This window comes from Vanellus vanellus (genome assembly GCF_965231255.1).
Source record: "Vanellus vanellus genome assembly, chromosome: 6".
In the NCBI taxonomy this organism is placed as follows: Eukaryota; Metazoa; Chordata; class Aves; order Charadriiformes; family Charadriidae; genus Vanellus; species Vanellus vanellus.
Genome location: NC_138911.1, coordinates 15408433 through 15435473, shown reverse-complemented (window position 1 = coordinate 15435473; position 27041 = coordinate 15408433). Strand labels below are relative to the sequence as shown.

Below are 27041 nucleotides of genomic sequence, written 5' to 3'. Positions count from 1 at the left end.
AGTGCTGCAGGCTAGTGGTGGCTGTTAGACTACAGAGGAATTACTGCCACCTCAACCCCACTGGTTGTTCCAGCTGCTCTCTACTTTTTGCTTACACTAGCATTCATATGGCTGTATTGTGAATCGGATCAGAAACAGATACAGATTTAAAAATTGCTGCAGTTTGTTGCTTGTGTTGTTGTTTGGGGTTTTTTTAAAGCTTATTAGATTTTTTTTTTTTAATCTGCAGTTCACTTCTAGCAATTGTTTTTTTTCGATTGGATACTTCAAAGATTGTGGTTTACATTTTTGGGAGTTGGCGGGTGCAGATGGCATAAGAGATTAAAACAGCAGTAATTTGATACCATGAGATTAGTTCAGAGTTTAGTGTTCTGAATGCTGCTTCCTTCCAGTGTACAATTTATCTTTTCCTGCTTTGTAGGAAAAGGTAATCATGGGCAGAATTGATGTGTAATGGTTTTCTCTGGGACTATACTGAAGGCTGAATCGCAGAAGTGGAGGAAAAAACATTTGTCCATCTTCCTCCTCTGGTTCAGCAAAACCTAGCCAAATTCTAATACAACAGAACATTGCTGAGAGTTTAGGAACTGTTATGCTTGCAACTTAACCTTAGCTGATAATGATGCTGTCAACTAAATTGCCTTCTGTAAAGGAGTCACTGGTCCAGTGAGTCTTTGCTTTTCAACTTAGTGATGATACACATTTTTCTCCTTATAGAAGTACATATATAGTTAATAGTAAACCTCAGACTCCTGAAAATCTATCATCTACATGTGATTTTGCTGGCTATAGAAATATGTTTGCAGCTATTTAAATACTGTATTATCTTTGAGTTGCAGAAAGACAATGGGACCACTGGCATGCTGACAGAAAATGTGCTTCAAGAAATTGAAGGGCAGAATCAAGAACTGTCAGCTTTTTCTCAAGCAGTTACAAAGTAAGAAATTACTGAATACAAATTAGCTTTCAGAAAAAAAAAATCACTTGGATTGACAGGGCCAATGCTACCTTTTTTGCTTGATGGGGTGGAATTTGGTATGTGTCCTTTTTCCCCTTTTCTTATCCCAGTTTTTCCTGGGTTTGTCTTGGTTAGTTGTTTTGTTTTTTGTTTGTTTGTGGTGGTTGTTTTTCGGTGGGATTTGGGTGGTTTTGTGTGTGTGTGTGTGTTTTGTTTTTTTTTTCTTTTTAAGAATGCAACAGAACTGTTAAGGTATTCAGCACAAAGGTTTTGGATTACTATATCTCCTCCTTCTGGTCCTGTGACTTTCCTCTCACTCTTTTCCTTATTTTTATAATACTTTTTTTGTCCTCAGATGGTTTTTCCGTATTTCCATATATCTGTATCTCCTTCATCTATTTAATACAATTTCTTTTGAAAGAATTTGAAGTCTTTATTTTTTTTTTTCTTAGTTGATGAACCTCACTAAATCCTGACACTTAATGTCTTTCTGGCCCTTAAATGTTCTTGGGTTTATTGCTTCCACAACGGGAATTCTGTAACAAATACAACCTTTAAACTGGTTCCTGCTTTCATCAGGTGGTGAAGCTTCTTAAAGGTCATACCAAAGATGATGGGACTTGATAACCCAGAATCCTCCTTCTATTTTTTTTTTTTTTTTTTTGCATACTGCCATAATTTAATGAGAGGTTGTGGGTTTTTTGCTTGCTTCCTAGAGAAGACAAACTAGGAGTCTTGTCTTTTTTCCTCTCAAGATCAAAATCCAAGAAATAATGGGGGAAATAAAGATCTTTGAATATGAAGGATAACAGCTACTTTTTAAAACAGGAATGTTTATGAAATGAAAAGCAAACTCCAGAAAACCAATGAGAAGTCATATACCTGTGAAACTTACTGAAGAACAACATTAAGACAAAGCTCACATAAAATAGGCTTGTTGCAACCGTTTCTAGTTAAATCTAATTGTTACCCTTTCTTTCAAGACCTATTGCTTAAAATGCTGATGGACTTTTTACTGGACAACTCTTGCTAGAGGGATTCCTCTTTCTTTTTTTTCATTCATGTCAGGAATCAAGATGGTGAAATAGATGACCATTATAGATTAGTTCTATTCCTAATCTCCTATAATACTACTTCAGTGTTGGTAGAAGATTAAGGCAGAATTAGTTTATCGATGTTAAATAGCACAAAATAAGAAACAGCTATCACAGTACTGTCTATTTGGTACTAGGTGGATGTTTCATACTGTTTGTGTCCTAACAAAAAGCCTTTCCCTTAATTTAAGCCTCTTTCTCAACCTCCACAACTTGGAATAACTACCTTCTGCATAGTATCTACGTTCAGATTAGGCTTGCAAAAATAAAAGCATGTAAAGAGTTTTCTGGTGTTTTGTACATAAAATAAATTATGTTGCTTTTAAACTTACTTTTAGCAAATGCCATGGATTAGCTTTTTTTTAAGACTGTTTTAGATGTTAGCTTCTACAGAAGCTGCATATGTCCTGTAAGCATTGACCTATTAAATATTTTAAGCTATATAGATGACCTGCCTAATTATAAGCTAGGTTTTTTCCCCTCTAAGTACCACTTGTTTAATTATTCTGGCCGGTGTTCTGTTGAGAGTAGAAAAATTAAATGGTGTTTTATACATACAATTTGGGAAAACAGCAAAAGGTAGTCTTTTACTGTTCTGGCTTGTGGTTATTACCATGTTATTTTGCTTTAGTCTTAGACTTTTCCATTACAATGTTTCATAAGCCTTCTCTACTTTCAGATTGAGGACCAAGTTTCCTTATGCTAATCAGCAAACAAACCCAGGCTTTGTGCTGAGTCCAATCATGCTGCAAAGAAATATAAGCGGGGAGAGTGCCAGTATCAAGGTTTCTATAGAAATTGAAGAATTCCAGCAACCAGTAACTTTTACATGTGATGGTATGTTTCTGCTTCTTAAATTGGTGTTTGCTTGTACGACTTAGAATGGTGGGTTAAGACTGTACGCTCAGTCTAGGCCAATGGCTTTCAGTTTTTGTAATCGTTGGCTCCCAGGTGCGTGGATTGCTTATGGGGAATGTGGAAAAGGTAACTGAAGAACAAACCTAATTCTGGGTCAGTGCCTCCATAAGAAAATATTTGGAAGCTGACAAAGGGAAACACTCTTTTAAAAAGGAAAGCCAAACAAACTAGAAGTGCTATTTTATCCACAGCTGGGAATGTTAAAACAATTTTTCAAGAGTTTGACCTACGTTATGGTAATCGAGGGGATGACACCACCAGGACTGAGATTCTTAACTTTTAATTTAATTGTTTATTTCAAGGCTAACATGTGTTTAAATAAATTCTCGCAGGCTATCTAAAAGTTGCTGTGAGGAAATAAGAATAAATACTGAAATTATCTACTACTTGACTTCAATATATACTTATGAACACAAACACTAAAATAGTATTGTTGCGATGTGCCACAACTAGCTGGTCTACTTTTGTGGGTAGCTGGGAATATTAGTTTGGAGTGTAACTCTTAGGTTTACCTTGTTCTTGTACATAAAGTCTGCAGTCCAGAATGCACAGCATGTTTGTATTAAAGGCTGTAACTGTGGATGCTGTCACCTTCTGGCAGTTCTTGGTGATAAAACAGCTGAGAAACTTACTACTTAACCTCTGTACTGCTGTAGTCTCTTAGCCCTTATGACAGTTCCCATTCCCAGACTGTGTGACCTGGTAGTGGATCTGTGCTGTGGTTCTCCATCATTTGGTTCTCCATCTGTGACAGTGTAGAGTTGGTTGTTCTCAAAAGATATGAAGTTGTTGTATTGGAAAACAAGCTCTCAATGCTTAAGTGTTTTCATTCTATATTAATTTGCTGGGCCTTATAGTTATTTTGCTGTGATTTAATACTCTTGTCAAGAAATGAGGTGGACTGTAAGTGTACCCTCAGAAGGGCTTCTGCTCTTCATCCTTAAGATTACACTTTCCTAATATTACAGGATTAATCCTTTCCTACAAAAGGCTTTAGTAGCGTAACTAAAATGCTACAGCTTCAGCCCTTTATTTCTTGAAGCTTTGTTAATACCTTGGAATGTGTTTTGCATTCTAGCCCCACGTACCTTACTCTTTGTGCTTTTTGCTCGCTTCCTTTTTTCTGATGCTGAAACTAATCACAGTTAAACTACTTATCTTCCATAGCTAGTGAAAGATAGGTATCTGTAGCTTATGCTGTGACTAGTAATAGGTCTGAAGTTCTTCTCTTCCTTTAATTCCTTCTGCTCTTGGTCAAGTTGTTGCATACCTCAGCATCCTAATGCTAGAGCTACTTTAGTATAGCTTTCAGTTCTGCTCAGAAAGGACCGAAGCCTTTCAGTGTTCTGATGTCTCAATGTGTAGAAAGGACCCAGGAGGGAAACAGATGAACTTTAGAGCTTATTTGCATTGTCTATTCACTTCGCATTGGTTTATTAGACTTTACGTGGAAGTACAAGTCTACCTGAGCACGTCAGCAAGAAGTTAATGTCTCTCAATAAGACAAGGTGGGGAAAATGTGGTAACGTTATCTTTGCATTGCTCCACTCGGCTTTGCAGGACTGGCAGACCTTTGCCAATGCAGCCTGTGACTGTAGCCCACAAACTTACTGCATCTTTTTTTCTGTATCAACCACCATATTCTCTACTGATGGTAGTACAGCAGTTCCATTCTAGATTAATAAGTTAAATAGCCTTAATAATGAGTTTCTGAATTCATACTTCTTATTTCTTGTTCTTGAATTAGATATGCTCATTCTTTGTATGCTGTCAAATACCTCTGTGCTTGTAATAATTAGTCATCTGTTAATGAGCCGAAGCACTTGTATTATCTTGTGAAAAATATTGGTGTGGCATTACCTCTCTGTATCCACCATAGTAGTAACATTTCTTAAGAAAAAGAAGATTCAGGAAAACTAGAAAGGTCCCTAGAGGGGAAAAAAGCACCACTCTTAAGGTACTGATGGAAAAAATAAAGTGTAGTGTTTTTTCCAGAACTTTGACGCACTTAGTGACACTGTTTGCAAATGTTTTAAAGGCGAAGATCAGAAACTAGGTAGGGAGGTGTAGAGAGCAGTTTGTACTTAAAATGTTTGTAGTGTTAAAACACATCAGTGTATTTTTCCCCGGTGACATCTGGTGTTGGGGGGGAGAGGGGGGGTGGATTTTGGGTTTGACTGGGATTATTTCTTTTGCTCTGTAGTTGCTGGATGGAAAAGAGACACTTTTTTTGAAAAGCATTTGGAGCCTGATGTGAAAATACTGGTAGTTAAGAGTTGCTTTTTGCAAAGGGTTGGTGATGCTTACTTGATCTGACCTGTATGATGTGGAAACTACCCTAGACAAATGGAAAGGGGAGGGTGGGGAAGGACTTCCAGTAGGATTTGCCTCTGCTGCAGCTGATACTCACTTCCTCAAAAGCAGAATAAATACAGAACCAACTCTTCAGATAATGATATTTAAACTTTAAGAAGCTCTGGGATCACTTAGCTATTTGAAGTCCTTGCTAAATAAGGCAATTTTATAATTTAAGAAAAGCTATTCTCGTATAAAACCTCCTGGAAAACAGACTACAGACTATTTTTGTACTTTTGGTCAAGTGACTACATTGTATCCTAATTTTAAAAGGATTTATTGATTTCTTAAACTACAGGCAGGTTTTATAAGATGCCTGCCTTTGTGGGGAAAAAAGTGAAGATCCGAAACTATGAAATTTCGGAGATTATAGAAGCATAAGAGTTTTTCCTACAAGTATAAAAATGAACTTCATTAAATAACTACAGTTTGTGATTGAACAATGATTAATATCACTTGCTATAGATTTATATTTAACTTTTAGATGTAATCTCTTTAAACAGTGAGTTCCCCTGTTGAGCTTATAATAATGCAGGCACTTTGCTGGGTGCATGATGACTTGAATGAAGTGGACATTGGCAGCTATATCCTGAAAGTCTGTGGCCACGAAGAAGTCTTACAAAAGTAAGCAAACTCTTTTTCATTAATATTTAACTTCATGATTTTTCATGGCACAGTTACTGGAAAGTATATCTTTAATGATTAAATATGTGAAAGCAGAAATCTTAAAAATGTAGAAGAGTCATACTTTGCACAGAGATCAGAAGTCTTTAGAGTTGCTCTGGGATACAGCCAAGTAGGTTCTCAACAGCTTCCTAGAAATCTGGTCTAATCTGCCATCTGTTGTGTTGAACACAGACAGGGGTTTTTCTAGATGCAGATTTCTAGAGCATTTCTGTAGATGGATGTTGTAGTTTTCAGCTGCTCTTCAAATCCCAACAACTAGGAAAAAAAAAAATCTACTGATGATTTCTAATAATCTGAAATAATCTGGTTTTGGTTGTTTTTTTTTTTTTTTTCAAAAGTAATGGTTTACAAATCCCTGTTAGTTTTCTGGGTTAGACTATTTGGTTTCAATGTTAGTCACAGTAGTTAAGAGCTTTAGCAAAAGTATAGGTATCTGTAATAGTATAATAAAACTTCTGCAGAAGTAAAAATCAGATCAAGAAGAATGGTGTTGGAGGTTGATTTACCATTTCCTTATTTCGAGCCAACAGGTTGCCTTAAGTATTCTGTATGAGTTTTTTGAAAAACACTGCATATTTTTGGTGGAACTATAGCTTTCTTTTGTTTAACAGTAAGCACTGTGTAGGAAGTCATGAATATATTCAGAACTGTCGGAAGTGGGATACAGAAATCAAACTGCAGCTGTTGACCCACAGCGTAATATGCAGAGATCTGGCACGAACAGTAAGTACCTCCTAAAGTGCAGCAGCAATATAAATCTCCAAGAAGTTGGGAGTTTGCATCAGAGTTGGTGGATCTGAGGCTATAACCTTTTTGTGTGATTAACAAATTGGTATGTCTGCTTGGTGTTAGGAATTATGTTCTCTTATACTAAGAGGAAGTGAAATACATACTGAATTTTTGCAAGGGAAATAATATAAATATGGATAATCTTTCTTATTAGACCAAGTACTATAGTTGGAAAAAGTATGCAAGCATTTGGACTAAACTTGAGGCCTGAAAGAGAAGCAGCAAATTTGAGTTAAATGAAAGTTAAGAGCTGTTTTTGAGTTTAAATAGATATGTATCAGACCATCAAAGAAGAAAGGAGGAATATTTGGTATCTGCATACTTAGGCATTTGATTGCTGTTTCTTCCCTCTTGCCCCTGTCCCAATGTGTACACATTTCATAGGCTATTAATTAGTTGGCTCTTTTCCCTTTTGAAAAGATCACCTTCTATTTTTCCCCTTCTACCCCACAGGTATTAGTAATGAAACTTATAAAATGTTATTACAAATTATATAAAGGTGAGAAATTGACTTAATATCTAATACTTTATTGCAGGAAGATGATGACAGAACACCCATACATCTAACCAAACACCTCTACAAAGTAGAAAAGCCTTTCAGAGAACCTATTATAAGGTAAAGTTATGTGGTTATTTTAGTAATCAAGCCCACTGCTGAGTTTCTGACCAAGGTTATGTTGAGCTCTTGTACTTGTGTTCAATAACTACTATTTCTTGCAGGTCTTCTATTGAAGAGCTTCTAGATGTGTATCACAAGCAAGTTAACATAGCTCTGAAAAATCAGGTAAGGTCATAATAAGTTATTGCTGAACCAAAAGTAGCACAAGAAAATTTACTAATGTATTAGCTGGAAAAAAAGACTTGCAGGTATTCTTGGGGAATCCAGGATCTGAACAAGCTGTCAAATGGAAATTTTGGAATCAAGGATTTTTAGGTTACTTTCCCTCTTCCTGGATTTTCTTGGAAACTATTAGCTAATCATAACAACTAGAAATGTATCTTTGAACTCCTGGGGTGCAAAATAATCTTTTGCAGCATTTTTGAGGCAAAGTTTAACTTGGGGGAATAGCGAACAGGTCTGGATTCTGACTATGTGAGGAGTTGTCAGCCATGAATGATACCTTGGTAACAGATAAAAATCTACACAGAAGTGAGCAGTAATAGTTGTGTACAATGGGATTTATAACTGAAGCATTTTGGAACGTACAAGTAAGTTTTACAAAAAGTGTAATAACATCTTATTCTGCACTATTTGGTTAATTTAAAATACACTGTCAAAACCATTGTCTATTTCAGTGTATGATAGGTAGCTTAAAACAGCTTGCATATGAAGTAGTCTAGAGTGATTTCCCAAATGCAAAAGCTAGCTGAAGATAACCTGCTTTACTCATTTCTAAAAGAAGATTACTTTATCTCCTGATAGTATTCTAACTGGGAAACTTAAATTCTTAGACAACAGATAACTGTGTTTCTTAGAGTTTCTGTAAGAACAGTCTTGAAATGAATGACTTAACTACAGTACTTTGTCACTTCCACTATGTTTGTTTGCCTCTCTGGGAATGCAGGTCTGAACAAGCTGATGTCCACTATTTACACATTCCCTTAATGTTATTTAATTCCCTTGATGGTGATTCACCACGTTCTCAAGGGCAGTTTTGAGGAGTGAGATGTTACTGCCTCTTGAAATGGTGGTGGTTTTGTTGCTTTGCTCTTGCAGCTGTTTCAGCTTGGTGGTTTAACTGTGATTTCACAGGCTGTGGTGACTAATGCAAAACACCTCAGCTCAGGCTTATGTTCTTCTCTTTCTATGGTCTTTTTGAGGATGGGAGATGTAGCTTGTAGGTGGTGATGATTAGGTCCAAATATCAGCAGTTGTTGCATTTTGAAATTTTTTACTTCCTGAAGCTAATTCCTGTACATATTCAGTAGCTGATGCTTGCTAATCGAAGTGAAACAGGGTGATGTATTCCATAAATAACTTTTAAAGTCTGAAATCAAGGGTATGTACAAGTTATCTATTGTCTTTTTATTGACATTAATTTGAGAGCCTGGGAGGAAAATAGCAGTGGAAATTGTTTTTCATGTGTCTAGCTATTATCTTCAAACTGTTAGCTCTGAAAGTATGGGTTAAACATTTACAATGTCTTCTGACTTCTGTGGTTATTTTCTTACCAGGACAAAGTTAATTGTTGCCACGTATCACCCAATTCAAAAACTTCTTGATTGAAATGGCTTCTTTGCTATCATTTGTAGGAAGGTCATGAGAATATGTCAGGGAGGGTGGGGGCTGGGAATCAGTTTACATTTTACCAAGAGGATATTACACTAATCCCTCTTATTTGGTTGTAAGTGCTCCTAAGTGGTTGTGAAAGAAACCTATACATTAAGCCTTTAGAAAGTAAACAGTTATTTTGAAGCAAATGTTTTCATTTTTCACATATTGTTTAAAATTGGATGAAGACTGCTTATATTAATAAACGAAACATAAGAAACCTAAGATAATTTATATTTAAATTAAGGGGCTTTTCTATTTAAAGATAAGAAGGAAGGGAATATTAGGAGCAGCTCGACTTTGTCTTAAGAGACCTACCAGCATTTTCTTTCTCTGATAAGAACTTGATCTATTCCTTTCAAAAAAGATTCCTTTTAAGTGTGCAATCCCCCTTCCTTTCCTTCTCCAAGATGACAGTTTGCAATTGCTTCATATGAAAGAACCATTTAATTTATACATAAGGCAAAAGCTGCAACAAACTTAATTCAAAAATATATTAAAGTGAATTAAAAAAGATGAATTTCCATTATGGAAGCTATACTGTAGTGTAAGTGTAATTTGAACCTACATGTTTAAGAGGGCTGAAATTGAAACACTACTACTCTAGCATTCCTTTGTCACACTAGGTGAATATCCTTTTTTAAAGTACCCCTTCTTTTTATGCCATGAGGGAATTTGAGCTTAATATCTCATTAAAAAATACTTGTCAGCCTACAGCTTAATAGAAAATGTTTCCTGAGACACCATTCTAGAATCTGTACTACTCCTATGTTTTTGGCATTGATAACTGAGCTATAAAGAAGTTCTCAATACTGAGATCTTTGTTTAATCAAATTATAACGCCACAGTTTAATGTAATTGAGATATGCATCTCGTAACAAAATTTTCTTGGCAATTCATTCTAAAAATAAAAAAAAATAAATTAAAGCAATACTTTCACAATTGTGATCAGACCAATCTGTTCTCTCATACATTCCTTATTAGAACCAGCATAAAGCAGTAGATCACGTAATTAAGACTGTCAGAAAAATCTGTTCTACATTGGATTGTGTAGAGACTCCTGCAATAACGGAATCGGTAAAGAAGCTAAGGAGGGCTGTTAATCTTCCAAGGACTAAAAATGCTGAGGTAAACTTTCACGCTATAAATTGTGTTCTGCGGTATGCTTTTTAACACTAATAAAAACTATTTCATAATCTTTGGTAGTTGCAAATACCAGCAACTGTCCAGTCAGGGTTATATTGTTTGGGGTTTTTTATTTTACCTGATATCCTCCATTTATTTTAACATCTGTCTGCTGTTAATGTATTAATAACTTAGTCTTGGAATCCTTCCCTGTTCTAAATAGTGACTTTTTAAAAACACTGTTTTCTGGTTCTGTAACTACATACTTGTGTCACGGTAGATGCTACTAAAACTGACCAAGGGGAAACTGACAGCTAGCTCATGCCATCCAAAATCAGTGCAGTTATGCTTAAAGGAGGAATTCACATCCTGTATTTTCTGTGCAGTATTGATATGAATAGCAGTAGCATCTTAAAACTCTAACAGTTCATGTGCCTGCATTCCTGAGCATATGGACAAAAATAAAATCTTTCAAATAGCACAGATTTTGATGATAAAACTGCCTTACAATGAAAAGTTCACTTGAGCAGAATTGGGTTCAAGTCACATTGTCAAAACCCGTCATTAAATGGAGAAGTGTGCAGATAAAAAAGCTAAACAGTGTTGTAATGTTGCTTCTGTTATCCTGCTGCCTTATTACAGTGGCACTTCATGTGCTGTTCTTACTTTCAGCTTCATCAGTTCGGTGATACATTTGTAATGCTGAGCAGAAGAAGTCTTGCAAAATGCACAGAGTAAATATAGTTGTCAAGTAAAATTCTTGCAGTGAAATGCAGAAGACATTAAGAAAACTTAGGGAAATACAGCGTCTCAAATATTTCTTCAATGTTTGCTTTTTGATAGGAGAAAACTAGAAATAATTAGATTACAGTGTAAAAATAACTTCGAAAAATAACACTATCCTAGTGGAATTTGAAAAAAGGTACTTTATCATTAAAACTTTGCAGTTCTCTTGTGATGAACATTGGCTTAAACAGTAATGCATATGAAGGTATACAGGATTGTTTAAAGAAACGAAAATGCTGTAAAGACTGGAGATGGTTGCATCGAAACTTTATATAGCATATTGTTTGATTATTTTTTTTTTTTAAAGTAACTCTTTCATGGTTGGAAGAAGTAGCCAGAAAGTAAAAGAAAACAGTAGATTGCCAAGCAGAAAACTACACGTGTAGTGCTGTTTCAACAGTTTGGCATCCTGTCATCCAAAAGTATTTGGACTGCTTGACAAGTATGGTGGAAACATAAGGTAGTTTTTCTGAAAGGGGAAAAAGATGTGATTTCCAACTCCCTCCAAAGTTGCTGCATGTCTTTTATAAGAATGTGAAGTTTTTTTGATGGTTAAAACTTAATGTTGACAAGATGCTCAATTAATACACCAAAAGTGTAAGGAGAGCTTGCATTCTTCTCCAGCACTTGTAGCAATCTTGGACTTTCTCTGAAGTATTAGGAATTCAGTGGGGTTTGTTTTTTAAATCACAAACATAGTTTTCATTAAAAGTTTTACCTTTATCAGAAGTTGAATTTGGCATGAAATCTTTCTTTATTAGAAGGGAGTAAATTCCCATGATTTGTTTGTTGCTTTTTGGCTTCAACAGTGTCCTTGTTGAGACTAGACATTGCTGTAATACTGTAGCATGTTTAGACTTCCATTTTCACAGACCAAGAAGCAAACACAGCAGACAGAACAAAGTTACAGTACTTACTGTTCAGCTTTCTGTTATTTAACATTTTTTATTTGTTAAGTTTATAATAACTCTGCCTACAAAAGATACCTTAACAAACACCACAAAAAAACCCAGCTGTTCAGACTGAAATTACTGGGTAATAGAGCTAACAGCTGCTGTTTTCATCCATAACAGCCCTGACCAAGTTTTCTCTCTGCTCAGAGAAGTTAGTGTCCTGAGCAATATTCAAATGTACTGTGTCTTTTAAGAGTTCATCAAGGGTGTTGAAATAGTTCTGTCTTGACAAAACATGAGCTTTTGAACTTGGTGAGTAGTTGCTGCATGATATGGAAATTGTGATGCTGTCAGTTAACTCTTGAGGAACTTTGAGTAAAAAGATGTTAGATAAACCCAAATATGGTCCTAATTCAGATCTTTCATAACTTCTGTACAAGATACTTAAGAGCCTGGATACTTAAGGATACTTAAACACCCTGGAGGTGGTGAGCAATGGAAAAATAATATGGGTTTCTTGGTATTGAAATTTGCTTTAACTTTACTGTGTAGGTGTCCTTACAGTGTGGCGATGACACTAGCAAGAGCTCACCTGGTGAGTAAAGTTCAATTTTATTTATAAATTACTTTCAGGTGGCTGCTTTAGGAAGATATGCATTAAAGATAATTTATAATTTAGGTTCACTGCAGCCTGAAAACCCTCTGAAAGTGAGTATAGACCAGTTAACAAAGGCAGTTGAGGCCCTTCTGCAACTCCACGTGAATTCATGTAGCAGTTCTGCAGCAATTTCTTCGAAGGATAGTAAGAGTACCAAGGAAGCATGGACTGCCACAGAACATCTCCAGTTCACAATATTTGCTGCTCATGGAATTTCTCCTGGTTGGGTATCAAAGTGAGTAATTTATTAATTGTAAAATTCATTCTTTTATAGATTCTTTTTTTGTTTGTTTAATTTACTTTCTTTTCCTTGTCCAGTTATGAAAAGTACTACTTGATTTGTTCTCTGACCCATAATGGAAAAGATCTGTTTAAACCTGTTCAGTCCAAGAAGGTTGGCACATACAAGAACTTCTTCTACTTGATTAAATGGGATGAACTGTAAGTGACTTTAGCATGTTAAAACTCACTAAAATATTTTGGTTTAGCTCGTACCTACCTAGCTAGCTGCTGAATGTAGTCATTCAAGCAGCTCTTGCTTCTGATTCCATTTGAAGTGTTGAAAGAACAATGTGTGAGACATTGACCAAAACAAGAAATGATTTTCTAAATGGTATTTCGCTACTCATTTTAAAAGTGGGAATGAAAATACTGGACAAGTGCCTTGTGCTAGTCCTTGTAGTCCTCACTACAAGAAGGACATTGAGGTGTTGGAGCGTGTCCAGAGAAGGGCTACAAAGCTGGTGAGGGGTCTGGAGGACAAGTCTTATGAGGAATGACTGAGGGAACTGGGGTGGTTTAGCCTGGAGAAGAGGAGGCTGAGGGGAGACCTTATCACCCTCTACAACTACCTGAAAGGAGGTTGTAGAGAGGTGGGGGCTGACCTCTTCCCCCTGGTGACAAGTGATAGGACAAGAGGAAATGGGTTCGAGTTATGTCAGATGACGTTTAGATTGGCTATTAGGAAAACTTTTTTCACTGAAAGGGTTATTAAGCATTGGAATAGGCTGCCCAGGGAGGTGGTGGATTCATCATCCCTGGAGGTGTTTAAAAAAAGGGTAGATGTGGTACTTGGGGACATGGTTTAGAAGTGGTTTTGTCAGGGTAGGTTAATGGTTGGACTTGATGATCTTAAATGTCCCTTCCAACCTCAGCAATTCTATGATTCTAATGTGTTTGTCATATACAACTATAAGGAGTTGGGAAGGTCATAGCATTCCTTGTGATGGGAACAGCTTGTGCGGCTTAAAGAAGGATGAATAAAGCCTGCTTATAAGCAGTGTTCAAATTATGTAAAAGGAGAGGAAAAGGGACTCACTTTTACTAACATAAATGCTGAATCATTTTTTGTTCCCCATATATTGTAACAACTTTGTAAGTTAATTGAAATATCCAATTTAGGATTATTTCTATAAAGAGCAGACGCATAAGTGCGTAAAAGCATCTGTCTATAGCATATGAGAATGTCTGGTTTCAGCTACTAAACTTCTTTTTAGAAAGAAACTAAAAAGTTTCTCTACTGGGCAGGGGAAGAGAGTAGAAAGGAAGGGCATGCAGAGGAAAAATAGGGAGAGGATGGTGGGTGATACCTGATAACTGAGAGAGGAAAATATTTTCATTATCTATGCACAGCTTACTCTTTCCACTTAATAGTTATCAGGCAGCCTGTCGTAATTGGAGCATCAGGTGAGCTCCACATTGCCCTATATCAATTTTCCTGACTGTTTTTAAAGGTCAGAGAGATAGACCCTGAGGAATACCCCGAAAATCTGCAGTGACAAATTATTTCAGACCAGGAATGAGATTTTCAAGTTCTAAAATACCTGCCTTCAGAGAGTACTCCAACTACCTTTTTTTTTCAGTGACGCAAGGGATTGCCAGATCTTTTGCTGGCAAGTACTAGTGCATTACAGTGAAAGATGTCAGATTGCTTATAAGCTGCTTAATATAGTTGTAGTGGTTTATAGTGTAACTAGCTTAGTAATATGCTGTAATAACTTTTAGAATTATATTTTGATATGTTAAAGAAAAATCAAACTTAAAGAACACTTTAAGCAATAAAAACAGTAAACAAAAATCTTGAGTTTGAATTGATCAGTGAGGTGTATGGTCCTCGGCTGCTTTCTTTATGGGTGCTGGTTTTGTACCATTTGAATTTAGCTCTCAGTATTTCCTAATTATTTCATTTGGTTGGGAAGCTATTGTCAGCTGACTCTTTAAATCCGCAAGATTAGCAGGCGGCCACCATGGAATTGTGTATGTCTTCCTACTGAGTAGAGTGGGAAGACTGGTTATGCTGGATAGTGCGGTTCTATGTAAGGAATGTGATTTATAGACAGAGATGAAAAAGGGTTGTTCCAAATCTGGCTACAGGGCAGAAGTGTAATGTCGCAGGCTTTGCAAGCTATTGGTACAGGAGATAAAGTGGAGTGAAATACAATTGTGTGGAAATCTGACACTTTTTCTCCAATATTAATTAACTTTTTGAAAGCAAGAGTCATCAGTGGATTATATGAATAAGCCTGTAACTTACTAACAACTGTCTTTCCTCCGACTGACTTATTTTTAATGCTTTTATTTTATAGAATTATTTTCCCCATCCAGATTTCACAGCTGCCTTTGGAATCAGTCTTATGTCTGACTCTGTTTGGAATCCTAAATCAAAGTAGTGGGAGTTCTCCTGACTCAAATAAGCAGAGAAAGGGCCCAGAAATTTTGGGTCAGGTTTCTCTACCTCTTTTTGATTTTAGGCGGTAAGTATGCAAAATATGGGTAAGAGTATTAATGTTATTTACTCTGCGTAAAACTTAGAAACTGCCTCTGCCACTGAATGTAGTAGCCCATGATAAAGGTAAGAATTGTAAACTATATCGTTACAGAAATAATATAATAAAAATAATTTAATTAAATAGGGTACAAGCCACAGTCCCGTCTTGTAGTATTTCCATCTAACTGGCTGAAGAAACTTCCCTGCTGGAGGAAGTTGAATATTGTTTGGGTGAAAGTGGTTTTATTTGCAGGAAACCTTCATAGTAATGTGGGCCAAAAGAGGTCATATTAGTACCAACTGTTTGTAAGTATGCAGCAGTTGAGTATGCAAGCATAACTCAAGCTGTTGTTTGAGGAATCCACTGATAGCCAGATGTTGCCCTATAAGTCATATGCAGTTAAAGTATCTGCAGGTGTCGCTGTCTACTGAATTGATAGCCTCCCTTCTACTGAAGGAGTATGGTCTTGGTAGGTGGCAGTTCATGCATTCTAATATCTTGATTAGAAGATCTAAAAGTATGTTATATTGATGAGAGGCAGTTCAGTCAGTATTCCCATATATTTCAGCAGATGAAGTGTAAACAGCCAGTTCTTAGCCAATTCATGAGCCACAGTGATAGAGAATGCAACTTGCAAAAGAAAGTGTTTGCAGCAAGCCTTGGATTCAGCAGGAATAGTGTCTAGTGCAATGCAAAACAGAACAGAATCCTGACAGCAGGTAAATAATGTGCTGTACTTCCATCAGGTCACTGGGGAAGAAGCACTTTTGCCTTAAAGCTGTCTGAAGATAGGAAATAGCAGCTCTGTTCCTCATCCAATCCTGTTTATAGAGCAAAATACGGTGATGGCTCAAGTTTTTAGAAAAAAAAAAAATCTTTAAGGTCTGCAGTATTTCTAAGTACTTTTATTCTTTAGAGACATCCTTGCCTTGGCTGCAAAATATTCAATGCTGCGTGTTTTATAAGTTTACATCCACAGGAGCCAAACTGGAGAATTTTGTATATATTGTGTTTTTTCTCTGATCCTTTTAAAAAATCCTAAATCTGATAATAGGGTCGTAATATATAAGCCAAGAGAATCTGCATGATGTTTTAAAATTTATATCTATTTTAAAATACAGGTGCATTTTCATAGATTGGAAGAAATGGCTTATTTTTCCTTTAATGTGTTTCTGAGTAATAGAGATCCCAGGATACGCTGAAATTATTCCTTTTGATTCAGAGCTGGATTTATTTAAAAAATAAAGGGATAATTAACTACTGTGTTAAACGTATGGCGTACTTCTAGTTTGAACTGGCCTTCCTTCAAGTACAGCTGCTGGATCCTTTTATACCTTTTTCACTAAGAATGAAAAGCCTACTGTAACTTTCCTCATTAAGTGTTCACGGGTTTGTTCAAGTTGCCTTGTCCATTAAATTGTCATTATGAAGTGTATTCCAAAAGGCTTATCACTTTTGTAGCTATTCAATGAAACATTAACCAATAGACATGAACCACAGATACCAGAATTAGGCATGGTGTTACAGAAGTGATCACACCATTGCAAAGTAGCTTCAGGATTTACGCTTAAGATGTTCTAATTATATGTGCTTCTGACTTCTAGGACTTACTGGAAGCTTAAATTATCTAATTGTCAACCAAGGCTGCAGAAAGACAACCAAGTCATTCCTGGACAGTTACTTCTGTGTATTGCTTATGTCTGTTCTGTGTGGTTTGCATCCTCTAGTTCTACATATGGCTCTACTTGTTCTGCTTCCTCTTTTGTATGGTGACAATTCCAACAGCTTGGGGGTGGTTAAGAGCTTAAGCTTTTCTGCATTGCAAAGATGGCCTGCTGAAACTTGGATTTCTTTTCATAAATTATGTTTATTTCAGCCTTCTGTTTAAACGTTCCATTTCAGTCTCCTCTCTAAATATCGCATTTCACAGTATTTGATTGAAAACATAGCTTTTGTTTTGATTTGAATTGCAAATTTATCTTGTCTTCATACTGTATGGTGTTCTGATAGTAATTAGTTTGGGGAGAAAACCCTATTTTCTGTTTATGCAAAGCACTGCAATAGAATGTGCTGTGCCAGAGTTTACTGAATGGCCGGTATATGGCAGCTGTAGAGATGCTAGTGGTCTAATCCACTTGCAGTCTATGTAAATTAAATCCAGACCTAGGTAACTAAAGATACTAGACAAATACTCCTGTTAAAGTTGGGAATAGCGTCAGTAGCAGGCAGGAGCTAAAACTTGTAGCTAACTAAAACATAGGAAGAATAAAAGGTCATATATGTACTTTGTAAGAATCTGTAGTCAAGTTAAAATCTCTTCAGATGAAGTGTGTGTGGAATGGCTTAAAATATCTTTACTTGTGGATGAGATAAAAGGCTGGAGAATTAAACTGGAGAATTATTAAAAAGAACAGGCTGTTCAGTTATGCTTTAGTAGCCCAATTTTGTAATTTTTATTGGCATCATAAGCTCCCTGTTAATCAATATTTACATATAAAGAACTGGTCTTTCTTTGAAACACAACATCTTTCAAAATATACTAAAGGCTTGGCCTTCAAGCAGTCTTTTGAGGCTGCATTTTGACTTTTAAAGACTGATGGTTTTCTGTGCATAACATTCAGCACTTAACTGATGTATGAAGTATCCTCAGTTTTGCCTTTCTACAGTTGGAAACAGTATTAATACTGGGAATAAACTAGCAAATATAAACATCACCTGACATGCGCTTGCAGGGTCTAGTAATGTGGAAAGTCCAGGCAAATTGTGATGTACTTATAAGAGGTTGTCTCTGCAGTAGAAATACATACTCAATTTGAACTGTCCTCCTATACCACACTAATATTTCAGAGTTGTTTCCCTGTAGTGATCGTTGATCTTCTCCAGATAGTATTTTAATAACTAATATGTTGTTGAAGTAAACAGATTGTGACACTATTTAATTTTTTTTGCAGATTGTTAACTTGTGGAACAAAGCTCTTGCAACTCTGGACCTCATCGCATCCACATCATACATCAGGGATGGCCAGTAAGAAAGGAAATATGGAAAGAATAGTATTGCAGGTTATATATAATTCTGACTTGATATGACTATGTTTTGTCTGAGTATTGTGACTTGTAACTCTTACATGAGTGGTAATAGCTCGATTAATGTTACAGAATAGTGATTACAGAGCATTAAGGGCAAAGAATGGAAAGCTGCTGTAAGTGCATGCAAGGCAGTTATTGAATCACTCACTATCTTAAAGTAAGAGAAACTGGAGATGCCTTGGTAGTGCATGCTATCAGTACTGGGAGAGAATATCTTTGAAAAGCAATCTATGGAAATGTATGCTGAGATGGGAGTTGTCTAGACCCCAAAAATATCAATTCCAGTTTCTTTACATAAGCATCTCTCATTCTAAATTCAGAGTCCAAACTTCTCTCCAAAGAGAAGGCATCTTGTTTAGGTATGGCTTAGCAGTCCCAAGGCATGGTCAGAGCTGGTGGTTGGGTTAAAACCAGTGGTGTGGATTTTAAGTTCTGTGATTAGTCTCCGCTCTAAGCATACTCACTTCCCTTCTGAGGACTACTCTACAGTTGTTGTACATTTAAGGACCACAATTACATAGAGGAATTGAGATTGGAAAAAAATACTCAGGAAACAGTATCTGAAAACTGTTACATATGTAGAACTGAAGAGTTCAGATGCCTAAACATCCAAGGTTACTGAAGGGGAGTTTTCTGTACTGTTTTTAAGGACTTGCATCATCTTTATTCTTTTTTTTTTTTTTTTTTCAGATTGACTTCCCTTCTCATGCTTTTGATATTGAATATAAAATTCCTCAAGCTGCGAAGACTACTGTTCATCACTCCATAGAAACATTGGAAAAACCATTGAGAGAACATCTCCTTGCCATTCTCTCCAAGGATAACACTTTTGGGTATGTTCATCTCTTTCTAGCTATGGTCCAATTGTATGTGACAACTTATGGCTAGCGTATGCAATACTTGTTTATTCTTAAATTTCTTTAATATGGTTCTAGTATATTTTGAAGACGTGTGGAGACCTTAACAAGAGATTGAATTAAACTTGCAAAATAATGGTGCTGACTTAATGAATTTACTTGTGCTTTCCATGGCTGGTGTCATAATATTCTACTGTTACAAGATCACTACCCTTTTGTCTGCCTGTTATATGCCTATTCCTGCTTGGCAGTTCTTTGCTTACAGGGAGCAGTGGCTGTTCATGTGGCATGGAAGCTTTTCTGGCAGGCTTTCCCACTCAGCTGCACCAAACTAACGTTAACATTTTGGTTTATTTCAGATTATACTAAAACTTTTATTATTTTTTTTCCTGCCCAAATTATAACTTTGAAAAACTGTTTTCATAATGTTTGAGATTTTATTTTGCTACTCATTTTTACTTATGTGGAGGAAATAGCTGTTTTAATTTCATTCCATTTTGTGTGTTAAATCATCTGTATATATATAATGACCAGTAGCATTGGAGTTATTCAAGTGATGGTCTGTAACGTGTATTATAAACTGAAACGCTTTTGTCTGTAGGCTATCAAAAGAAGATAAAGAATTTTTGTGGGAGAAGAGACATTACTGTCATAGTCATACTAGTAGCCTACCAAAAATTTTGGTTAGTGCTCCTCACTGGGACTGGGCAAGTCTTCCAGAAATATATTCATTACTTCAGCAGTGGCCTCCTTTATCACCCTTAGCTGCACTGGAACTACTTGACTCAAAGTAAGAAAACCAATGTCTCTGTGTGTTGTGCATTAAATGACTTTTCTTCAATAAAGGATTAAGTGGCATTCTTGTGAAAAATATTGCTGAATTTCTTGTAGCAAAAGATAATTTTCCTTAAAATTTTAAAGAACACATGCTTACTTCATTCATGTAGGATTAACCAAGTCAGGTATTAAAAGAGTAGCAATAGTGGTTAGGATTCTGAAATCTAATTTCTGACAGGAGTAGAGCAAGATATACAATCAAGATATCAAGACTGAAGGTTTGAGATTAGTATGTTTGTCCTAAATATGCACATGTGTTTGCATCATAGGTAAAGGGCCTCAAACTTGTAGGTCCTTTACTAAACTGTTAAAGACTTTATATTGGTTCTTTTGTATCTAGCTGATCTCAAAAAAAAAAAAAAAAAAAAAAAAAAAAAGAAAAAAAAAAGAAAAAAAAATCCTACTTGGACAGAATAAACTTAGTATGGATTTGTGGTGACTTTCTAGGTTTGCTGATCAGGAAGTACGAAACACAGCTGTGAATTGGATAGAGACCTTAAGTGATGATGAGCTAACAGATTTCCTTCCTCAATTTGTGCAGGTAAGACTTTCTGCCTACACTAAAGTTTGATTTTTTATTTTTTTTTTTTTTTTTTGCTTTTGAAAACATGAAGGAATTGCTAATTACTAGTGCAGAAGTGCAATTGTATGCCTGTATACTTAATAACCTTAATGTATAGTATGGAAAACGATTTGAGTAAATTGCTTTGTGACTGTCCTGTGGATTTGTGGTGACGCTGTCTGTGCATTAGTTATAAAATCAATCTTCATCAGGAATTAAATCCAGACCCGATTTATTTCATTTTCTTTGTATTTAGGCATTGAAGTATGAAACCTACCTTGACAGTGCTCTTGTCAAATTTCTTTTGGCTCGGGCACTGGGAAGCATTCGAATAGCACATTACCTATATTGGTAAGATGTTCTTTGTTCTATTGTTCACATAATGTGTTTACTATAAGATTAATATTTCCAGAAAAAATATTCTTTCTTAATATCATAGTTCATAACAATGAATGTTATGGAGAGTATACAAAATGTAGATCCTGGGGGTTTTTTATGAAAAAAAGTGCTTCTATGAGGCACAAACTTCTTGCCTTTTATATCCTCTAGATCAGTAACTCCAGATATGTATAGTACTGATTCATTAAAATATTTTAATTTGTTAGTATTGCATCATTTGCAATATTTTCCTTAGGAAAATTTAACTTAAATCCTTTATTTTCAGGCTTCTTAAGGATACACTGTATGATACAAAGTTTGGTGTAAGGTATGAGCAAATTCTTGGAGCTTTTCTTTCAGTCTGTGGAAAAAGGCTGAGGGAAGAGCTGGAGAAGCAGACCAGACTAGTGCAGCTTTTTGGAATGGTAGCAGAAAGAGTAAAGCAAACAAGTGGATCTTCTCGGCAGGTGTGTAAATATTTTTAATATTCTTTAAGATTAGACTTACAATCCACTCAATTGTCTTTTTAGTCTAAGTTCAATAAAATATGTATAATATATAGGAAAACCTATTCATCTATTGCACTGCATTTTAACAAGTTAATGGCTTAATGCAGTTGATGTTTTCGTAAAACTTTTTTGTCATCTGAAACATAAGATTGAGGTGACAGGGTAAGAAAGTAGGATGCTTTCTGTGTACAATAAACTGCAATTGGATTTAAACCTATTGCTGCTGGAGAATGATCCCATTATGCAAAAGAATGGGATATCTGTTTATATGCTTATATAAACTTACAGTTTGATAGAGTGGGATGCTATCATCTGGTTTGATCAAAAAAAAAAAAAAAAAAGAAAAAGGGCAAATCACAAACTTGTGTGATATTAGTGTTGTGCTGCTAGCCTTATGTATTTTTAATAGCTAAAACAGCAGTTATAACTTCTAGTATTCCTTTGACACCAAGCAGTTAAAACACTGGCTTCAGGATAACTTTGTCCAGAAGTTTTCAGTAGATACTCCAGTTAGGAAAACGTGAGCTGAGTTATTTTTTTTGTCTGCAGGCTGCCTTGCAAAATGGTATGGAACGTGTGCAGTTATTTTTCTTGAAGAACAAATGCCGTTTGCCTCTCAATCCCAGTCTGGTGGCTAAAGAGTTAAATATTAAGGTACTGCTCATTCAGATTTTCAAACCATTTTTGTAAAAATTTCATATAGGCAAAGCTTTTACAAACTGAAAAAATAATTGAAGTTCTTGAAAGCTCTTTATGCTGGGGGGAGGGTTTTAATTAAAAATTCTGATTGAACAAGGCAGTGCAATTAGCTAAGCAAAGATAAAATTTTATACAAATACTTGTGTAAAACCAATAAAGGTCCTTGTATTATAAAGGTAGATATCTGTAATAACTTACTGTTTCTTCAGACACTGTCTTTTGAGACCAACAATCCTGGTTATAGTAAAGCAGGGGACTATTCAAAGTGCATGAAAGAAGTCCTGTTTGCAGCAGCAAAATTGACCAAGGCTATAAAGTTCAAACAATGAGTAGATATTGTGAAATAGGTGAAACCACCTGTTACTGGTTATGTCCAAGAGATGTACTGAATCCAGGGAGGCAGACAGTAGCTTTATTTTATTGTGAAGGTCTAGTAAGTAATAACGTAGGACAAGCAGGTAAATTATTTTTCCAGAACTCTGCAAGGTTTGACAATACCTGCTCAACTACAGTCTCAATTTATATCATCATGCATGACTGAGAACCTAGAGGTCTGTGACCACTGGATTTGATCATGTGTGGAGAGAGAGTTCATCTTGCTTTCCTTTTTTACTGTAACTATTAAATCATGAGTATATACTTGAAAGCTGATAAATGAGAAAATAATGTGAAACGTGCAGATACATGATTTTTTTTATAATTTTTTCTAGGTTTCAAAAAAAGATGTTAAAATATTTATCCATGTTTTACTCTTCCTTTCAAAATGTATAAAAAATATCACTGTGCAGCAGTATTGGCTTTTGTACAAGAAGGCAACAAATAACCAAAGGGCTCTTTATTCGAAGGAAGCACGTATTTGTCACAATTGCAATGCTAAAAGTCTGAATAGACATATTGTGTGTCAAACCTGCTTGTTGAAAGAATGTCTTGTTTTCTGGGCTAGCAGAAATAGTCCTTTTTGAGTATTAACACTAAATCTACTTGTAGGCATGTTCTTTCTTCAGCTCCAATGCAGTACCACTGAAAGTTGCACTGATAAATGCAGACCCTCTGGGAGAAGAAATTAATGTGATGTTTAAGGTAGGCCTCCATGTGTATTGGAGAGGAAAAAAAATTGAATGATACTCAGTTTCATTGGTATCAATTAGCTTTAGCCTAGACCAATAAGCTTAGTTATTTTGTGAGTTTGTTCCTGTGTATGTAGAAACCAACATCTGAGTAGGTTGTAAAATGTGAAAGTAAGTCTACTGCATGTGAATGCTTAAATGTAACCTATTTCTGGTTTTAGGTGTGTAGCTCGGAGAAAGAAAGTAGAAAGAAATGTATCACTTCCTACAAATGTAAAGCAATTAATCTGTGAAATTTAGTTTTACTGATAGCGTATTATGTCTCTAACCTTTATTTGTCCATTTAAGGTTGGAGAAGATCTGAGACAAGATATGTTGGCTTTACAAATGATTAAGATTATGGATAAGATCTGGCTGCAGGAGGGACTGGATCTACGGATGGTTATCTTCAAGTGTCTCTCAACTGGAAAAGACCGAGGTGCAAAACCAGATGCTGCCTATATTTTTTGCTCCCCTACATCAGTTTCTTGGTGCACTGATACAGAAAAATTTCTGTGCAGACACAAGCCCAATAAACAGTGGAAAGCCAAAAGCCTTCCATGCAAAGAACTCCAGTACTTGAGAGTATATCAATTTAAATAGTTCTGAATTTCCTGATGGCTGAGTTGCATTTAAATGTGTTTCTCCTCTTGAGTTCTGAGATTCTTATATGTTCTGTTGTCCATGAACAGTGGTGCAAACAAGTAAATAGAATGATAAAAACTACGGTTCCTCTTGATGCTCTTACTGCAACACAAGAAAATGACAGTGCCGTAGCAATCCTGATTCTGAAAATTTAGTTACGGTGAAAGAACACATTCAAGTCAAAACTGAAATTCTAAAGTATTTGGAATCTGCTGCAGTTGAGCCAGGGAGTATCCTTTATGTACTGAAATGTGCAAAAAGAAGAAAAATTTAAAGCACGTGCACACTGTTCTCCAGAATTAGCATCGTACGCTGGTAGAAGTTCCTTGGTGATATGAGGCTGTCTCCTAGATTTGAAATGAGGTCACAGAACTCTAGGTTTGTGTACTTACTGCCCTGCACCTTGAACGTGCTTTTTGCTAATTTTCACTAATTCTCTAGAGCTAACTGATAGGAGCTACAAGAGAATAAACAATAACTGAAGTATTTCTTCAGTCAAATACTAGAACAGCATGATGAAAACTCTCAAATACATGGAAACATTAGGAATTTAGGTTGGCAAAACTAAGCAAAAAAGCTTCTATTTATGTAAGACTTGCTTTTCAGAGAAACAGATGGCTTTTCTTCCTACTTTGAATGATGACTTGATGGCATAGCATGTTACACTTTTGTTGCTGCTAATATTAGTATTCCTAAAGTACTTGAAGGATTAAAGTAGAAAAGAAAAATGGATGTAAATTACAGATTTGCCTTTGGTGGCTCTTGCCAAGATAGAAGTAAAATTCTGTTAATCAAATAAATGTTTTCCTTTTATCATTTAGCTGTACAAATATTTTAAGTAATCAGGCAACATGTAAAGCCCACTGCCTTATTTCTGGAGCAACAGTCTGGTCTGTTTCAACACTTGACAGCAGTTAAAGTTACTAGATTACTTAAGTGTCAGTGTATGAGAAATGTCAGCATCAAAATACTTCGCAGTTATTGCTAATAGACCAATGCTAGTTTATGTAGTAGAAAGTAATTATTCATAGTACTATTTATATGTGCATTCTAGCAACCATAACTAATTGTAGTAAAGTAAGCCTAACTTGGATTGCCACATGCATTTCATAGTATGCTTTTTAATATAGTCTGCGGAAACGTTTAGTGGACTAATAGCACTATTTTTACACCTAACCGGGTTTTGAAAGAAACTAGTCTAAGATTGTAAAAGCCATCATTGTCAAGAAAGTTTCTCTTGAATAATGAAAATGCAGCATAACTTAAGGAGATGGTTAAATACGCTTTGTTATATTTTATATAAAGGCATGGTAGAGCTTGTTCCTGCTTCAGATACACTTAGGAAAATTCAAGTGGAATATGGAGTGACAGGTTCTTTTAAAGACAAGCCTCTGGCAGAATGGTTGCGAAAGTATAATCCTACAGAGGAGGAATATGAAAAGGTAACTTTTTTCAGTGTTACTCTTTTGAAAATCTTTTAACAGGGATAAATATCATCTTATGATGGAGTGAAATTCTTATTCCAGATCTTCCATTGAAACTTTTGTTTTATATCTTTAGGAAACTTAATTTTTTTCCTATACTTGAAAAAGATTTGTCTTCAACGCCTCTTCTCTTTCTGTCTGGGAGAACAAGTATCTATGTAATGTATTCTGGCCAGATGGATTCTCATCATTCATATCAGGAGTTTTTATTGGATATAGAAAAAGTGTACTTCAGATTTAAGATAGGGAGGAATGGTGGCTGCTCTTAATTGTGGTTAGGAGCAGCGGCCTCTTGTACAAGCACGTGGGTTTAAAAAAAAAAATAAAATGTGTTCTTTTGGCTAAAACACTTTTACAACACACTGCAAAAGTTTTGTACCGTTTTCTTTTCTCTGCTAGCATGTTTATTTCTTTAAAACAAAACAACATTTTATGCTGGAAGGTGTGATATCTAAAGATTTTGCAAAGCTATCTGTTTGAAGAATGCTATTTTGGAGAAGAAAAAAAAAAAAAAAACAAAAACAAAAAAAAAAAAAACCAAAAAAACAAATTTTAGGGCCTGTCATGTCTGGCTTGGATTTTACAATTGTCAAGATTGACTGTTGAGTGTGTGAATGCTATTTTCCCACTGATATTTGATCTCAGTTCACTTTTTTCTCTCCTTCCCAGGCTTCAGAAAACTTCATTTACTCTTGTGCAGGATGCTGTGTAGCTACTTACGTATTGGGAATTTGTGACCGCCACAATGATAACATAATGCTCCGAAACACAGGGCATATGTTTCACATTGACTTTGGAAAATTTTTGGGTCACGCACAAATGTTTGGTAGCTTTAAAAGGTATTTTCTGTAGCTAAGCAATGTAGAGAATGAAATTATTTTTAGGATATTTTTATAAGCATTGTAATTCTAAGCATTAACTTTTAAATTCCTGTTGTCAGCTATTCTCACTATGAAGCCAATATCTTCCAATTTAACCACAAGGTTTCCAGAATGCATTCAAATTTACCTGTATAGAATTAATTTTGAAAAGGCTTCAGCTTCCTATTTCTGTATTCTGATCTCTGAAACTGTTTTAAGTCAAAGCACATAGGCATAGCTTTCAAATAAAATTACTGTTCTAGCTACTGGTAGATGGAAACAAGGAATTTGGTCTCCTAAACATCATTTAACTTCAATGCTTTCAAACTGCATTTGTGCCTAAGAACTTTGTGCTATACACACTTGGCAAATCTCAATGGCAATTTCTTTACAATAGTTATGAAAGCCAAGTATTTTGCTACAGGAAAAGATTAATGTAACAACTTACTCGTATTTGGGAGCCTTATACCTAACACAAATCCTGGTGTGATACTTTTCCGGGAACACTGGATAAAACTGTAGTGTAGTTTCATCTTTATAGCTATATTCATGCAATTATATATTGCATGCTTGTTAGGTAAACTTTATCAATTAATGAGAAATTGAGTGCCAGAACCTTTGTCATCTGAATATCTGCATGTGAAACAAATGAGAACAGACTCTGGCTCATAAAAACAGTAGTGAATGTCAATGTTATGGAAAAGAGTGAACAGC

The 27041-nt window shown here is 35.6% G+C and overlaps 1 protein-coding gene across 1 annotated transcript in view; it reads left to right on the top strand.

The window, feature by feature from the left end:
- The window catches only part of PIK3C2A (phosphatidylinositol-4-phosphate 3-kinase catalytic subunit type 2 alpha), a gene marked incomplete at its 5' end in the record, with an annotated part of 40970 nt that overhangs the window by 6137 nt on the left and 7792 nt on the right, over window positions 1–27041 (top strand). Inside the window, 22 exons of the mRNA XM_082485242.1 lie at window positions 840–937; window positions 2732–2889; window positions 5829–5949; window positions 6624–6735; window positions 7338–7417; window positions 7522–7585; window positions 10058–10201; window positions 12430–12472; window positions 12557–12770; window positions 12854–12976; window positions 15121–15288; window positions 18255–18363; window positions 19081–19223; window positions 19849–20037; window positions 20532–20625; window positions 20903–20997; window positions 21311–21491; window positions 22083–22187; window positions 23220–23312; window positions 23648–23777; window positions 25289–25425; window positions 26137–26306. Of these exons, the coding sequence (XP_082341368.1) occupies window positions 840–937; window positions 2732–2889; window positions 5829–5949; window positions 6624–6735; window positions 7338–7417; window positions 7522–7585; window positions 10058–10201; window positions 12430–12472; window positions 12557–12770; window positions 12854–12976; window positions 15121–15288; window positions 18255–18363; window positions 19081–19223; window positions 19849–20037; window positions 20532–20625; window positions 20903–20997; window positions 21311–21491; window positions 22083–22187; window positions 23220–23312; window positions 23648–23777; window positions 25289–25425; window positions 26137–26306 (2771 nt within the window). The remainder of the gene's footprint in view (window positions 1–839; window positions 938–2731; window positions 2890–5828; window positions 5950–6623; window positions 6736–7337; window positions 7418–7521; window positions 7586–10057; window positions 10202–12429; window positions 12473–12556; window positions 12771–12853; window positions 12977–15120; window positions 15289–18254; window positions 18364–19080; window positions 19224–19848; window positions 20038–20531; window positions 20626–20902; window positions 20998–21310; window positions 21492–22082; window positions 22188–23219; window positions 23313–23647; window positions 23778–25288; window positions 25426–26136; window positions 26307–27041) is intronic.